The sequence below is a fragment of the Leucopleurus acutus genome (genome assembly GCF_964270905.1).
Source record: "Leucopleurus acutus genome assembly, chromosome: 7".
NCBI lineage: Eukaryota > Metazoa > Chordata > Mammalia > Artiodactyla > Delphinidae > Leucopleurus > Leucopleurus acutus.
In genome coordinates this window covers 64,827,945-64,846,168 of record NC_139150.1, presented here as the reverse complement: position 1 = coordinate 64,846,168, position 18,224 = coordinate 64,827,945, and the positions used below count along the sequence as shown (strand labels likewise).

Genomic DNA, 18,224 nt, shown 5'->3' with positions numbered 1-18,224 from the left:
CAAATTACCTCTTTCAATCAAATGTTCTCTTCCAGATTAGAATCCTGACCAAAGTTACAAAAAGAATAAAAACTATCAGTACCAATTCACCTCAGCTTCATCTATCATTTCTGCTACCAAGAACTCTGGAGATGCTCTGGGACTCATATGATTTCTAAGCTGATTCCCCAACATTCCTTGTGATTCTGTGGCTATGATTCCCATATTCTTCCACTGAATTCCCTATTTATGTTAACCAAAGTCGGTTTCTGTTGCATACAACCAAAAACACACAATTGATATATTACTGAAGTTTTATAATCTGTACTAACTTCTGGTATAGTAAGTGCCCACTCATTACTCTTACCAAAATGTTTTATAGATCCTCATGTGGATGAACTTTAGAATCTGTCTTCCCAAGATAATTCCACTCAATCTTTGATTGGAACTGCTTTAACCCATAATATAATCTAGGGAGGATTCATAACTTTACACTGTTAAGGGTTCCCAAAATGTCTCATCATTTTCTTTTAAGACTCTCAGTTAAATTTCATAATTTTTAACGTATTTGTTGTTAACTGTATTCCTGTTTTTGTCACTATGGTGACAAAAACTTTTTTAGTATCTTATTCTCTGATTATTACTGGTATATTAGAGTGTAAACATAATTGCTATATATTATTTTCTTCTTGACCTCCTTACTGAATGTTCTTACTAGTGTCAATAATTTCAAAGATGAGTTTCTTGACCATTTAGGGTTATTAGCATACCATCTGAAAATAATCAGAATCATACCCCCCTTCTTTCCAAAAATTATAATTTTTTATCACTGTTCTTGCTTTTATATATTTCTTTGGCTAAAATTCTCAGCACAGTGTTAACTGACAGAAGTGAGTTTAATGAGAGTACCTCCAGCATTTTATCATTAAATACTCTTTATAAATGTTTATTTACTTTATAAGAATTATAAATTATGTTTAAGACAAACTTCTTTATCTACTGAAATACTTAATTTCCCACAAAGCAAAAGAAAATTTTTTTAAAAAATAAATTAGCTATCTCTCAAGATTAAAGTGGTTATCAGTATCATTTACTCACAAAAATCATATTTTTTCATTTGTAAACTAATGCTCCTTTCCCATCTAAAGTCTAACCTGGGGACTTCCCTCATGGCACAGTGGTTAAGAATCTTCCTGCCAATGCAGGGGACACAGGTTCAAGCCCTGGTCCAGGAAGATCCCACTTGCTGCAGAGCAACTAAGCCCATGCACAACAACTACCGAGCCTGCACTCTAGAGCTTGCAAGCCACAACTACTGAGCCCGCATGCCACAACTACTGAAGCTCATGTGCCCAGAGCCTGTACTCCACAACAAGAGAAGCCACCACAATGAGAAGCCCATGCAACACAACGAAGAGTAGCCCCCACTCACCACAACTAGAGAAAGCCCGCATGCAGCAATGAAGACCCAACATAGCCAAAAATAAGTAATATAAATAAAAATAAATTTATAAAAAAATAAAAATAAATAAAGTCTAACCTGAAAAGCACTCCACAAAACTATGTAGCTAGTACACAGCATTCAAACTACAAAATTAGAATTTAATATCTTTTCTTGTGTTGCTTCCTCAAACTTCTAATATAAACAATTACCTTCAAACTTTCCAAATATTCCAGGACAATTAATTATTAAAAATGAATAGTTTTTTTTTAATTTGGAGCAAGATATAATTTACTCAAATACAAAAGTTTTCAAGGAAGCCAATATTCAATATATATAAATGTCAAAAAATTATATTTTATTACAGAGTAAAACTTTGTCCTTAAATTACTAACTAGCCATCATATATGTGCTATAAAAGAATGAGAAAATATACCTCAAACTCTTTTCTAAGACGTTCCTCTCGTTGAGTGCTAAATTCGAATTCACTTGTCTGTCGACGTAAAAGGTCAGAGCACTCCATGTGTTCGGCTTCTAATTTTTCTACTTTCTCATGCATATTTTGTAAAGCATTATCTTGCTCCTAGAAAATAGTTCATTTTTGCATCAATAAAGTTTATAAGCCAACAATGACTAAAATTTATTCTATAAAATACAGTAAGCAACTAAACCTGTACTTCAACCATAATAATAGGTTAATTTATATAAGCAAGAGAGGCCAAGATATTCTCTAGCGATGTTTCAGAATATACATGTGTTTAAAAAGTGCTACTGGAGTTTTACAACTTAAAAAGTCTAAATAAGGGAAGGACCTTCAAGATGATGGAGGAGTAGGACGTGAAGACCACCTTCCTCCCCACAAATACATCATAAATACATCTAGGGCTTCCCTGATGGTGCAGTGGTTGGGAATCCGCCTGCCAATGCAGGGGACATGGGTTTGAGCCTGGGTTCAGGAAGATCCCACATGCCGCGAAGCAACTATGCCCGTGCGCCACAACTACTGAGCCTGTGCTCTAGAGCTCACGTGCCACTACTAGTTAGCCTGCATGCCACAACTACTGAAACCCGTGCACCTAGAGACCGTGCTCTGCAACAAGAGAAGCCACCACAATAAGAAGCCCGCACAAAGCAATGAGGAGTGGCCCCCGCTCACCGCAACTAGAGAAAGCCCATGCGTACAATGAAGACCCAGTGCAGCCAAAAATAAATAAATAAAATAAATTAATAAAAAGGAAAAAAAAAACATCTACATATGGAACAGCTCCTACAGAACACCTACTGAAGGCTGGCAGAAGACCTCAGACCTCCCAAAAGGCAAGAAACTCCCCATGTACCTGGGTAGGGCAAAAGAAAAAAATAAAAAGCAGAGACAAAAGAATAGGGACAGGACCTGCACCTCTGGGAGGGAGCTGAGAAGGAGGAAAAGTTTCCACACACTAGGAAGCCCCTTCACTGGTGAAGACGGCGGGGTGTGGGGGGAACTTCGGAGCCACGGAGGAAAGCACAGCAACAGGGGTGCAGAGGGCAAAGCAGAGAGATTCCCTGACAGAGGATCAGGGCCGACCAGCACTCACCAGCCTGAGAGGCTTATTGGCTCACCCATCGGGCGGGTGGGGGCTGGGAGCTGAGGCTTGGGCTTCGGAGGCCAGATCCCAGGGAGAGGACTGGGGTTGGCTGCATGAAGACAGCCTGAGGGTGCTAGTGCACCACAGCTAGCCAGGAGGGAGTCTGGGAAGAAGTCTGGACCTGCCGAAGAGGCAAGAGACCCTTGTTTCGGGGTGTGCAAGGAGAGGGGATTCATCCCCATTTGCCCACAGGAGGCAGAGCACCGTCTAAACAAGCTCCAGAGACAGGCGTGAGCCATGGCTATCAGCTCGGACCCCAGAGACGGGCATGAAACGCTAACGCAGCCATGAAGAATGCTATATGCAAGCACAGGTCACTATCCACACACACACAACCCACCCATGGAGGCTATGCAGACCGCCACTGCCAGGGTCCCATGATCCAGAGACAACTTCCCCGGGAGAACACACAGCACACCTCAGGCTGTTGCAATGTCACACTGGCTTCTGCCACCACAGGCTCACCCCACATTCCAATTCTGACTACTGTCCCCTCCCTCCCCATGGCTTGAGTGAGCCAGAGCCCCCTAATCAGCTGCTGCTTAAACCCCCTCCTGTCTGGGTGGGGAAAAGATGACTGACAGAGACCTACACGCAGAGGTGGGGCCAAAGCAGAACCCCAGGAGCTGTGCGGACAAAGAAGAGAAAGGGAAGTTTCTCCATGCAGCCTCAGGAGCCGCGGATTAAGTCTCCACAATCAACGTGATGTACCCTGAATCTGTGGAACACCTAAATAGACGAATTGTCCCAAAATTGAGGCAGCGGATTTTGAGAGCAGCTGTAGACTTGGCATTTGCTGTCTGCGACTGATTTGTTACTGATTTTCATGTTTATCTTAGTTTAGTTTTTAGCACTTGTTATCGTTGGTGGATTTGTTTATAGGTTTGGTTGCTATCTTCTTTTTTTACTATTTTTCTTTTTATGTTAATATTTTTTTTCTTTCTTTTTTTCTCCCTTTTCTTCTGAGCCGTGTGGCTGACAGAGTCATGGTGCTCCAGCCCAGTGTCAGGCCTAAGCCTCCAAGGTGGGAGAGCCGAGTTCAGGACACTGGACCACCACAGACCTCCCAGCCCCACGTAATATAAATTGATTACAGCTCTCCCAGTGATCTCAGTCTCAACACTAAGACACAGCTCCACCCAACAGCAAGCAAGCTCCAGTGCTGGACACCCCATGCCAAACAACTAGCAAGACAGGAACACAACTGCACCCATTAGCAGAGAGGCTGCCTAAAATCATAATAAGGTCACAGGCACCCCAAAACACATCACCAGATGCGGTCCTGCCCACCAGAAAGACAACATCCAGCCCCAACCACCAGAACACAGGCACCAGTCCCCTCCACCAGGAAGCCTACACAAGCAACTCAACCAACCTCATCCACTGGGGACAGACACCAAAAACAAGGGAACTACGAGCCAGCAGCCTGCGAAAAGGAGACCCCAAACACAGCAAGTAAGCAAAATGAGAAAACAGAGAAATATGCAGCAGATGAAGGAGCAAGGTAAAAACCCACCAGACCAAACAAATGAAGAGGAAATAGGCAGTCTACCTGAAATAGAATTCAGAGTAATGATAGTAAAGATGATACAGAATCTTGGAAATAGATGGGAGAAAACAGAACATTTAACAAGGACCTAGAAGAACTAAAGAGCAAACAAACAAAGATAAATAACACAATAAATTAAAAATTCTCTAGAAGGAAGCAGTAGCAGAATAACTGAGGCAGAAGAACGGATAAGTGACCTGGAAGATAAAATGATGGAAATAACTACCACAGAGCAGAATAAAGGAAAAAAATGAAAAGAATTGAGGACAGTATCAGAGAACTCTGAGACAACATTAAACTTACCAACATTCGAATTATAGGGATCCCAGAGGAAGAAGAGAAAAAGAAAGGGACTGAGAAAATATTTGAAGAGATTATACTTGAAAACTTCCCTTACATGGGAAAGGAAACAGTCAATCAGGTCCAGGAAGCGCAGAGACTCCCATACAACATAAATCCAAGGAGAAACACGCCAAGACACATATTAATCAAACTATCAAAAATTAAATACATAGACAAAATATTAAAAGCAGCAAAGGAAAAGCAACAAGTAACATACAACGGTATCCCCAAAAGGTTAACAGCTGATCTTTCAGCAGAAACTCTGCAAGTCAGAAGGGAGTGGCAGGACATATTTAAAGTGATGAAAGGGAAAAACCTACAACCAAGATTACTCTACCCAGCAAGGATCTCATTCAGATTTGATGGAGAAATTAAAACCTTTACTGACAGGTAAAAGTTAAGAGAATTCAGCACCACCAAACCAGCTTCAAAACAAATGCAAAAGGAACTTCTCTAGGCAGGAAACACAAAAGAAGGAAAAGACCTACAAAAAGAAACCCAAAACAATTAAGAAAATGGTAATAGGAACATATATATCAATAATTACCTTAAATGTAAATGGATTAACTGCTCCAACCAAAAGACACAGACTGGCTGAATGGATACAAAAACAAGACCTGTATATATGCTGTCTACCAGAGACCCACTTCAGACCTATGGACACATACAGACTGAAAGTGAGGGGATGGAAAAAGATATTCCACGAAAATGGAAATCAAAAGAAAGCTGGAGGGGCTTCCCTGGCGGCTCAGTGGTTGGGAATCTGCCTGCCAATGCAGGGGACTTGGGTTCGAGCCCCGGTCTGGGAAGATCCCACATGCCGCGGAGCAATTAGGCCTGTGAGACACAACTACTGAGCCTGCGCGTCTGGAGCCTGTGCTCTGTAACGGGAGAGGCTGCGACAGTGAGAGGCCCGCACACTGCGATGAAGAGTGGCCCCCACTCGCCTCAACTGGAGAAAGCCCTCGCACAGAAACAAAGACCCAACACAGCCAAAAATAAATAAATAAATACATACATTTAAAAAAAAAAAAAGCTGGAGTAGCAGTTCTCTTATCAGACAAAATAGATTTTAAAATAAAGACTATTACAAGAGACAAAGAAGGACACTACATAATGATCAAGGAATCAATCCGAGAAAAAGATATAACAATTGTAAACATTTATGCCCCCAACATAGGAGCACCTCAATACATAAGGCAAATGCTAACAGCCATAAAAGGGGAAATAGACAGTAACACAAGAATAGTAGGGGACTTTAACACCCCACTTTCACCAATGGACAGATCACCCGAAATGAAAATAAATAAGGAAACACAAGCTTTAAATGACACATTACACAAGATGGACTTAACTGATATTTATAGAACATTCCATCCAAAACAACAGAATACACTTTCTTCTCAAGTGCTCATGGAACATTCTCCAGGATAGACCATAACCTGGGTGACAAATCAAGCCTTGGTAAATTTGAGAAAACTGAAATCGTATCAAGTATCTTTTCTGACCACAAAGCTATGAGACTAAATATCAATTACGGGGAAAAAAACCTAAAAAATACAAACACGTGGAGGATTAAAAACTATGCTCCTAAGAAACCAAGAGACTACTGAAGAAATCAAAGAGGAAATCAAAAAATACCTAGACACAAATGAAATGAAAACATGACGACCAAAAGCCTATGGGATGCAGCAAAAGCAGTTTTAAGAGGGAAGTTTATAGCAATACAATCCTACCTCAAGCAACAAGAAAAACCTCAAATAAACAACCTAACCTTACACCTAAAGATATTAGAGAAAGAAGAACAAAAAACCCCAAGGTTAGCAGAAGGAAAAAAATCATAAAGATCAGAAATAAATGAAAAAGAAATGAAGAAAACAATAGCAAAGATCAATAAAACTAAAAGCTGGTTCGTTGAGAAGATAAACAAAACTGATAAACCATTAGCCAGACTCATCAAGAAAAAAAGGGAGAACACTCAAATGAACAGGATTAGAAATGAAGAAGGAGAAGTAACAACTGACACTGCAGAAATACAAAGGATCATGAGAGATTACTGCAAACAACTATATGCCTATAAAATGGACAACCTGGAAGAAATGCACAAATTCTTAGAAAGGCACAACCTTCCGAGATTGAACCAGGAAGAAATAGAAAATATAAACAGACGAATCACAAGTACTGAAATTGAAACAGTGATTAAAAATCTTCCAACAAACAAAAGTCCAGGACCAGATGGCTTCACAGGCGAATTCTATCAAACACTGAGAGAAGAGCTAACACCTATCCTTCTCAAACTCTTCCAAAATATAGCAGAGGGAGGAGCACTCCCAAACTCATCTACGAAGCCACCAGCACCCTGATACCAAAACCAGACAAAGATGTCACGAAAAGAGAAAACTACAGGCCAGTAACACTGATGAACATAGATGCAAAAATCCTGAGCAAAATACCGGGAAACAGAATCCAACAGCACATTAAAAGGATCATACACCATGATCAAGTGGGGTTTATCCCAGGAATGCAAGGATTCTTCAATATATGCAAATCATTCGATGTGATATACCATATTAACAAACTGAAGGAGAAAAACCATATGATAATCTCAATAGATGCAGAAAAAGCTTTTGACAAAATTCAACACCTATTTATGATAAAAACCCTCCAGAAAGTAGGCATAGAGGGAACCTACCTCAACATAATAAAGGCCACATATGACAAACCCACAGCCAACATCGTCCTCAATGGTGACAAACTGAAAGCATTTCCTCTAAGATCAGGAATAAGACAAGGTTGCCCACTCTCACCACTCTTATTCAACATAGTTTTGCAAGTTTAAGCCACAGCAATCAGAGAAGAAAAAGAAATAACAGGAAGCCAAATCGGAAAAGAAGAAGTAAAACTGTCACTGTTTGCCGATGGTATGATACTATACATACAGAATCCTAAAGATGCTACCAGAAAATTACTAGAGCTAACCAGCAAATTTGGTAGAGTAGCAGGATACAGAATTAATGCACACAAATCTCTTTCATTCCCATAAACTAATGATGAAAAATCTGAAAGAGAAATTAAGGAAACACTCCCATTTACCACTGCAACAAAAAGAATAAAATACCTAGGAATAAACCTACCTAAGGAGACAAAAGACCTATATGCAGAAAACTATAAGACACTGATGAAAGAAATTAAAGATGATACCAACAGATGGAGAGATATACCATGTTCCTGGATTGGAAGAATCCACATTGTGAAAATGACTATACTACCCAAAGCAATCTACAGATTCAGTGCAATCCGTACCAAACTACAAATGGCACTTTTCACAGAACTAGAACAAAAAATTTCACAATTTGTATGGAAACACAAAAGACCCTGAATAGCCAAAGAAATCCTGAGAAGGAAGAACGGAACTGGAGGAATCAGGCTCCCTGACTTCAGGTTATACTACAAAGCTACAGTAATCAAGACAGTATGGTACTGGCACAAAAACAAAAAGATAGACCAATGGAACAGGATAGAATGCCCAGAGATAAACCCATGCACATATGGTCACCTTAATTTTGATAAAGGAGGCAAAAGTATATAATGGAGAAAAGACAGCCTCTTCAATAAGTGGTGCTGGGAAAACTGGACAGGTACATTTGAAAGAATGAAATTAGACCACTCCCTAACACCATACACAAAAATAAACTCAAAATGGATTAAAGACCTAAATGTAAGGCCAGACACTATAAAACCCTTAGAGGAAAACATAGGCAGAACACTCTATGACATAAATCACAGCAAGATCCTTTTTGACCCACCTCCTAGAGAAATGGAAATAAATGCAAAAATAAACAAATGGGACTAAATGAAACTTAAAAGCTTTTGCACAGCAAAGGAAACCATAAACAAGATGAAAAGACAACCCTCAGAATGGGAGAAAATATTTGTAAATGAAGCAACTGACAAAGGATTAATCTCCAAAATTTACAAAAAGCTCATGCAGCTCAATAACAAAAAAACAAACAACCCAATCCAAAAATGGGCAGAAGACCTAAACAGACATTTCTCCAAAGAAGATATACAGATTGCCAACAAACACATGAAAGAATGCTCAACATCATTAATAATTAGAGAAATGCAAATCAAAACTACAAAGAGATATCATCTCACACCAGTCAGAATGGCCATCATCAAAAAATCTAGAAACAATAAATGCTGGAGAGGGTGTGGAGAAAAGGGAACACTCTTGCACTGCTGGTGGGAATGTGAATTGGTACAGCCACTATGGAAAACAGTATGGAGGTTCCTTAAAAAACTACAAATAGAACTACCATATGACCCAGCAATCCCACTACTGGGCATATACCCTGAGAAAACCATAATTCAGAAAGAGTCATGTACCAAAATGTTCATTGCAGCTCTATTTACAATAGCCAGGAGATGGAATCAACCTAAGTGCCCATCATCGGATGAATGGATAAAGAAGATGTGGCACATATATACAATGGAATATTACTCAGCCATAAAAAGAAACGAAATTGAGCTATTTGTAATGAGGTGGATAGACCTAGAGTCTGTCATACAGAGTGAAGTAAGTCAGAAAGAAAAAGACAAATACCATATGATAACACATATATATGGAATTTAAGGGAAAAAATGTCATGAAGAACCTAGGGGTAAGACAGGAATAAAGAAACAGACCTACTAGAGAACGGACTTGAGGATATGGGAAGGGGGAAGGGTGAGCTCTGACAAAGCGAGAGAGAGGCATGGACATATATACACTACCAAACGTAAGGTAGATAGCTAGTGGGAAGCAGCCGCATGGCACAGGGATATCGGCTCGGTGCTTTGTGACCACCTGGAGGGGTGGGATAGGAAGGGTGGGAGGGAGGGAGACACAAGAGGGAAGAGATATGGGAACATATGTATATGTATAACTGATTCACTTTGCTATTAAGCAGAAACTAACACACCATTGTAAAGCAATTATACCCCAATAAAGATGTTAAAAAAAAAAAAGACACAGACCTACTAGAGAATGGACTTGAGGACACGGGGAAGGGGAAGCTGAGACAAAGTGAGAGAGTGGCATGGACATATATACACCGCCAAATGTAAAACAGATAGCTAGTGGGAAGCAGCCGCATAGCACAGGGAGATCAGCTCGGTGCTCTGTGACCACCTAGAGGGGTGCGATAGGGAGGGTGGGAGGCAGACACAACAGGGAGGAGATATGGGGATATATGTATATGTATAGCTGATTCACTTTGTTATACAGCAGAAAGTAACACACCATTGTAAAGCAATTATACTACAATAAAGATGTTAAAAAAAAAAAAAAGAACAACCTAATCAAAAAATGGGCAGAAGACCTAAATAGACATTTCTCCAAACAAGATATACAGGTTGCCAACAAACACATGAAAGGATGCTCAACATCACTAATCATTAGAGAAATGCAAATCAAAACTACAATGAAGTATCACCTCACACCGGTCAGAAGAGCCATCATCAGAAAATCTATGAACAATAAATGCTGGAGAAGGTGTGGAGAAAATAGAACCCTCTTGCACTGTTGGTGGGAATGTAAATTGATACAGCCACTAAGGAGAACAGTTTGAAGGTTTCTTAAAAAAGTCAAAATAGAACTACCATAGGACCCAGCAATCCCACTATTGGGCATATACCCTGAGAAAACCATAATTCAAAAAGAGTCATGCACCCCAGTGTTCATTGTAGCTCTATTTACAGTAGCCAGGACATGGAAGTATCCTAAGTGCCCATCAACAGATGAATGGATAAAGAAGATGTGGGGCTTCCCTGGTGGCGCAGTGGTTTAGAGTCCGCCTGCTGATGCAGGGGACACGGTTTGTGCCCCGGTCCAGGAAGAGCCCACATGCCGCAGAGTGGCTGGGCCCATGAGCCATGGCCTCTGGGCCTGCACGTCCAGAGCCTGTGCTCCACAACGGGAGAGGCCACAGCAGTGAGAGGCCCACGTACCACAAAAAAAAAAAAAAAAGATGTGGCACACATATACAATGGAATATTACTCAGCCATAAAAAGAAATGAAATGGAGTTATTTGTAGTGAGTTGGATGGACCTAGAGTCTGTCAAACAGAGTGAAGTATGTCAGAAAGAGAAAAACAAATATTGTATGCTGACAGATATATATGGAATTTAAGGGAAAAAAATACAGTTCTGATAAACCTAGGGGCAGGTCAGAAATAAAGATGCAGACGTACAGAATGGACTTGAGGACACGGGGAGGGGCATGGGTAAGCTGGGACGAAGTGAGAGAGTGGCATGGACATATATACACAAATGTAAAATAGCTAGTGGGAAACAGCTGCATAGCACAGAGAGATCAGCTAGGTGCTTGGTGACCCCCTAGAAGGGTGGGATAGGGAGGGTGGGAGGGAGATGCTAGAGGGAGGGGATATGGGGATATATGTATACATATAGCTGATTCACTTTGTTATACAGCAGAAACTAACACAACATTGTAAAGCAATTATACTCCAATAAAGATGTTGAAAAAATCTGATTAATACATATTACAACTGAAAATGTAGATAGCTTACTATAATTTTACTCTAGTTCAAATGACCTCTGAGGGTATTTACATAATGTTATAGTTCAACTGACATATATTAGGTTTTCCCTTCTTATTAAAATTTGACTAAAATGTTTAGTAATACAAATGTGTATTGCTCCTTTGTGTGATAAGGAATGATTAGCTTGAATGCCTAATAATGGCCCTTGAGAGATTTTTATGTGAGCTCACGGTACTTTAACTATGCTTAGAGCTTTTTAAGTTGCAGCCACTAGATGGCTGTATTTCATTTTCTCTTCAGCGTTCAAGTTTTAAATCTTTGCTGTACTACTGAAAGAAAAATAACATCAGGTAGTTCTACTTAAATCTCTCGATCTTCTTTTCCAACTAAACTCAGAAATCAGAGTTGAATTTTATGGAAGTTCAAATATAAAGTTAACACACATATCAAAGATATTTTCCACAGTAACTAATCTAGATTCATCTTTCCTACTTAAGGTCTTTGACAAAGCCCTTTTTCCCACCTTCCCCTCACCAGCATAATCTTACTCAGGAACATACAAACATATATTTATACATGCATCCAGGTATTCCTAGCCACTCAAAAGGTGTCATCAGAATCTGAGTGAGAATGTTGCAAGCACCAAATATAATTCTCTATGAAAGATTCTAGTCTGGAAAGTAACCAGCAGTATAGTCCACAGTCAAAGGATGAAGAACAAAATTTACTTTAATTCCTTCTCTCCACATCCCCTCATTTATAATTACTACTCTATAGCCAAGTACACATGAACTCTTAAGAATTATTTTCTGCAGGTAATGGAAACTCCTTAATAGAAGTTCATCAACTTACATGTTTTCAATCTTTAAACTATCATAGATAAGAACAAAAGCTACGTAGCATAGCACGAGTGTGCCAACATTGCCTACAACCAACAGACAGCACTCACCGTTTTTATCATAACACTCTGGATTCAGAAGCAAATGGTATGATGAACAGCCTTATGTAATCTGATTACATCATAAGAGTACCTTCATATATGAAAGCACGTTTAAGACCATTAAGCACTACACAAGTATAAGATACCACTATTATTCTATATGATAGGACCTCCTCCTTCAAGCAATCAATAGTATTAATTCAAATCCACTGTTAAAATACATGCCTTCTTGATTTACAAATACATAATCTCCAACTTTCAACCATTCACTTAGACTACTGTGCACACATTAAAATGAATAAGTAGCAATTTACAAGGCCAATCACAAAGTAACACAAATAATTTGAAATAAGAACAAAGTCTATAACCAAAAACACTTATCTCCTAGTTGATGGCAATTATTTCAAACAATATTTATTAAATCAGGTAAAAGAAATTAAAGGATTCAGGAAGTCTCACAAGATTTATTTATAAGAAAAGATGACTTGTGATTCCCATTCTATTGATAAATAGTATAGAAAGAAAACAATCATTCCAAATACTACACTAATGTATGCCCATTGTTTCATGTGAGTTTGAATTTAATCCTATAAAGAAGAACTGGAAAATGAATGGCCGATCAGTTAGGGCTTTTACTTTGTGATACTTGACTTATATTAAATATTACTTAACAAACAGCTTTCAAATAAGTCTTTCAAGATGTAGATGAAATTCTGACCTAAAAATCACAGTTTTAATGCAGAGGTCAAGTAGTCACTAATATTATGTGATAATTACTATACATTATTACATATGGATATAAACACACCTACATAGTTTTTACTAAAAAAACTGTTTTCCTCAGTGTAGTGTAGTTTTTAGGAATTCTATTCACATACCCAAGAAACTTATATTACATAATAAAGTTAACAGATTACATTAATTAAAATTACCTTGATTGGTTTTCTAACGTTAGACTTAGTTGGCATTTCTTGTATAAAGGCTTTTTAGATTATATCTTTTTTCCATATTGCTACATTCAGTTGGCTAAAAATCTGTATAATATTTTTACACCTATATTAATGAGTGAGATTGGCTATAATTATCTTTCCTTGTATCCTTGTCAGTTTAGTATTAAGATTATTAGTTTGGTATGTTATCAAGTTTTCTTTTCATTCTCTGGCAGAGTTTATGTAAGACTGAAATTATTTGCTCCTTGAATGTTTCTTTCTGTTCATTGGTGAAGCAGTATGAGCCTGGAATTTTGACAATGACTCAATCAAGTTTTCTACTTCCTACATCTTCTTAAGTTATTTGGGGAGGGTAGGATTTTATCTATCTCTTTCAAATATCCACCAGATAACCCTAGAGCGAAGATCATGGTTGAAAGAGCTAACCCAACACTCAAAAACTTCTAATAAGTTTTTCAGTCCCTCACTCTTAAACATAAGAAAACACGGTACTTGAAAAAATTCCCCAACATGAAAGATGGAATCTAAATCAAATGGGGAGGGCAAAATCATTCCCTGAAAGGAGTATATACAAAGAGAAGAAAACTTCAGAATATCTTCAGAGAACATAAGTAAGTTCCAGAAAGGCAGAGTAAGGACCACCAATAATTCTTTCCTCCATTAAAGTAACAAGAACACTGGCAAAAAATGTCAAAATCAAATTTTTCATAACTGAAAATTAACCAAAGGCTTGCAATAATCTAAGAAGCATTTATTCAAGAAAATCAGCTGAATCTCAGTAAGAATAGCAAGCTTTGTAGCATTTAAACTCGCCCTAATTCCACACTCCCTTCCCCCAACTCCTGGTGGCCTTGAAAATCAACCACCTCAATACAACAGCCAAGACATGGAAATAACCTTAATGTCCATCAATGGATAAATAAATAAAATATAGTATAAAAGTATACAGATGCGTATATATATATATATATATATATATATATAATATACACAGTTGACCCCTGAACAACATGGGTATGTGTTTGAACTGCATGGGTCCATTTATACGTAGATTTTTTTCAATAAACACATTCGATAATTTTTTGGAGATTTGTGACAAGTTGAAAAAACTCACAGACAAACTGCATAGCCTAGAAATATCAAAAAAATAAGAAAAATGTATGTCAAGAATGCATAAAATATGTAGATTCTAATCTATTTTATCATTTACTACCATAAAAAAATATATAAATCTAGGGCTTCCCTGGTGGCGCAGTGGTTGAGAGTCCGCCTGCCTATGCAGGGGACACGGGTTCGTGCCCTGGTCCGGGAAGATCCCACATGCCGCGAAGCGGCTGGCCCCGTGAGCCATGGCCGCTGAGCCTGCACATCCGGAGCCTGTGCTCCACAACGGGAGAGGCCACAACAGTGAGAGGCCCGTGTACCACAATAAAAAAAAAAAAAGAAAAGGCAGCTTTTATGTGGGTGCAGCATTGCTCTGAGAAAGGCGTACCTGGGTGCAGCATTGCTCTGGGAAAGGCGTAACTATAGACTCTAATATGGTTCGAGAAAAAGCGAAGTCACTATATGACAACTTAAAGCAAAAGGATGGTGAAGGATCTAAAGCTGGAGAATTTAATGCCAGCAAAGAATGGTTTGATAATTTTAAAAAGAGGTTTGGCTTTAAAAATGCCAAGATAACAGAAGAGGCAACTTCTGAAAACCAAGAGGCAGCAGACAAGTTCCCAGATGCCTTTAAGAAAATCACTGAGGGCTAAAATATGGCACAAATGAAGCTATCTACAAAACAGAAACAGACTCACCGACATAGAGAACAGACTTGTAGTTACCAAGGGGAAGTGGGGGAGGGAGAGGAATGGACTGGAGTTTGGGGTTAGTAGATGCATTTATCCATTTAGAATGGATAAACAAGAAGGTCCTACTGCAGAGCACAGGGAACTATATCCAATCTCCTGGTATAAACCATAATGGAAAAGAATATTTTTTAAATGTATATTGTGTATAATTGAGTCACTGCTGTACAGCAGAAAACAGCGCAACATTGTAAATCAACTATAATTCAATTTAAAAAAAGGAAATCATTGAGGAGAAATGATATCTGCCTGAACAGGTTTTTAATGCAGACAAAAATGCCCTATTCTGGAAAAAAATGCCCAAGGACATTTATTCATAAGGAAGAGAAGCAAGCACCAGGGTTTACGGTAGGAAGGAATGGGCTAACTCTATTGTTTTGTGCAAATGCAGTTGGATTTATGATCAGTACTGCCCTTATCTACAAAGCTGCTAACCCCTGAGCTGCCAGTCCTTTGGTTGTACAACAAGAAGGCCTAAACAACAAGAATACGTTTTCTGCATTGGTTCCATCGATGCTTCGTCCCTGAAGTCAGGAAATACCTTGCCAGTAAGGGACTGCCTTTTAAAGTTCTTTTGTTATTGGAAATGCCCCTGGCCACCCAGAACCCCATAAGTTTAACACCAAAGACACTAAAATGGTCCACTTTTCCCAAATACAACATCTCTAATTCAGCCTCTCGATCAGGGGGTCATAAGAACCTTAAACACTCATTATACACGGTACTCTATAGAAAAGATGGTCAACGCTGTGGAAGAGAACCCTGATTGAGAGAACATCATAAAAGTCTGGAAGGATTACAGCATTGAAAAAATGCCATTGTTGTTACAGAAAAAGCTGTGAAAGCCATCAATCCGGAAACAATAAAGAAAGAAAACTGTGAGAGAAAACTGTGGCCAGATGTTGTCCATGACTTCACAGAATTTACGACAGAGCCAATCAAGGAAATCGTGAAAGAGATCATAGATATAGCCAAAAAAAAAAAAAAGGGGGGTGAAGGGTTTCAAGATATGAATCTTGGAGAAGTTCAAGATCTGAGACAGCACACCAGAGGAATTAACAGAAGATTTCCTGATGGAGATGAGTGTTTCTAAATCAGTGTCAGATGATACGGAAGAAGACATAGAAGCAGTGCCAGAAAACAAATTGACATTAGACAATCTGGTAGAAGGGTGCTGATTTCAAGACTGCTTTTGACTTGTTTTACAACATGGACCCTTCTATGACATGGGCACTGAAACTAAAGCAAACAATGAAAAAAGGATTGGTATCATATAGAAACATTTTTAGAGAAATGAAAAAGCAAAAGCGGCAGACAGAAAGGACAATGTATTTCCATAAAGTTACACCAGTGTGCCTGCCTCTCCTGCCTCCCCTTCCATCTCCTGCGTCTCTTCCACCACTGCCGCCCCTGAGACAGCGAGACCAAGCCCTCGTCCTCCTTAGCCAACTGAACATGAAGATGACAAGGATGAAGACCTTTACATGACCCACTTCCACTTAATGAATAGCAAATAATCATCATGCCATACAGTTAATAAACTTATCTGTTGTGTATGTGTGTGTTTTCGTGTGAAAACTGAATAACTGTACAGCAAGAACTATATGAGATGCTTTTGTCAGCATCATCACCTAAGTATTCATCGCGTTGAACATCATGTGCAAGATCTGTATTGAAGCAGATAGTCTATCCTGACATAGGCATAAGGTGAGTGATATTTAATATAAAATTAATAATGTGTTAGTTTTCTGTTTTATAACTTTGCCTTCGAGGATTCACATTGCCATATCGTACATCTCTCTCTAATAATTGGAGAAACTGAGTATTAGCCCATGATCACAGGTAAGTGGTTTTTTTAATTTAACGATGTTTCCAATACTGTATTATGGAAAGACTGTAATACTGTATGCCATAAAAATTTTATTTTATAAAAATTTTATAAGGCTTCCCTGGTGGCACAGTGGTTGGGGGTCCGCCTGCCGATGCAGGGGACGCGGGTTCGTGCCCCGGTCCGGGAGGATCCCACGTGCCGCGGGGCGGCTGCGCCCGTGGGCCATGGCCGCTGAGCCTGCGCGTCTCCTGTTGCTCCGCGGCGGGAGAGGCCGCAGCAGTGAGAGGCCCGTGTACCGCAAAAAAAAAAAACGGTAAAAATTTTATAAATTAAATATTAAGATATGATGTATAGCATGATGGCTATAGTTAACATTACCATATTGTATATTTGAAAGTTACTAAGAGAGTAGATCTTAAAAGTTCTCATCTCAAGAAAAAAAATATCTGTAACTGTGTGAGGTAATGGAAGTTAACTACACTCGTAATCATTTTGCAGTATATATATATATCAAATCATTCATGTTGTACACCTTAAACTTATAGAGTGTCTATGTCAAGTATGTCTCAATAAAACTGGAAAGAAAAAAAAAACTGTAGCTATGAAACCCAGCACCCTAGCTGCTTTTAATACTAAAAAACATTCAGTAAAACCAGAGCTCAAATATGAGTTGAAAAGTGAGACTCTAAGGTCTCAGAAGGTCATATGTAGAAAGAGCAGAAAGAGGGCACCACCAGTTAAACAGATTGGATCAAAGCTATCCAATCATCTCTGCTTGCTCCTGAAATCCCACTTAAATGAAGATAGAATAAAAATGAGTGGCAGAAAAGATGACAGCCAACAAGAGATGTCAAAAGCAAATTTGCAAGATGGAAAGTAAATGGACAAGTGATAAATGACAGGTTTCAGCTTTCTCAACTATGTTAAATACTCAAAAAGGGAAGAGCCTAATAGCAAGCTGAATTCATATCCATAAAAGATCAGAAATTGGAAGCAGCAATCATCCCTGAAGCCAAGCCATGGGGTAGCAATGAATACACAACACTGTTGGAAGCCTCTGTAAGCAGCAGTTAGTTATATCCTCAGATCTCCTCTGCCAACTCCCTCCCTGACAAAGTCCCCTCTCCATCCTGGAAAAAGAGAAAGAGTTTATTTACTAACAAGA

The 18,224-nt window shown here is 39.0% G+C and overlaps 1 protein-coding gene across 1 annotated transcript in view; it reads right to left on the bottom strand.

Moving 5' to 3' along the window:
* The window catches only part of CCDC171 (coiled-coil domain containing 171), a gene marked incomplete at its 3' end in the record, with an annotated part of 361,839 nt that overhangs the window by 292,902 nt on the left and 50,713 nt on the right, over positions 1-18,224 (bottom strand). The window contains exon 7 of the mRNA XM_082842979.1: positions 1,857-2,003. Within this exon, the coding sequence (XP_082699105.1) occupies positions 1,857-2,003 (147 nt within the window). The remainder of the gene's footprint in view (positions 1-1,856; positions 2,004-18,224) is intronic.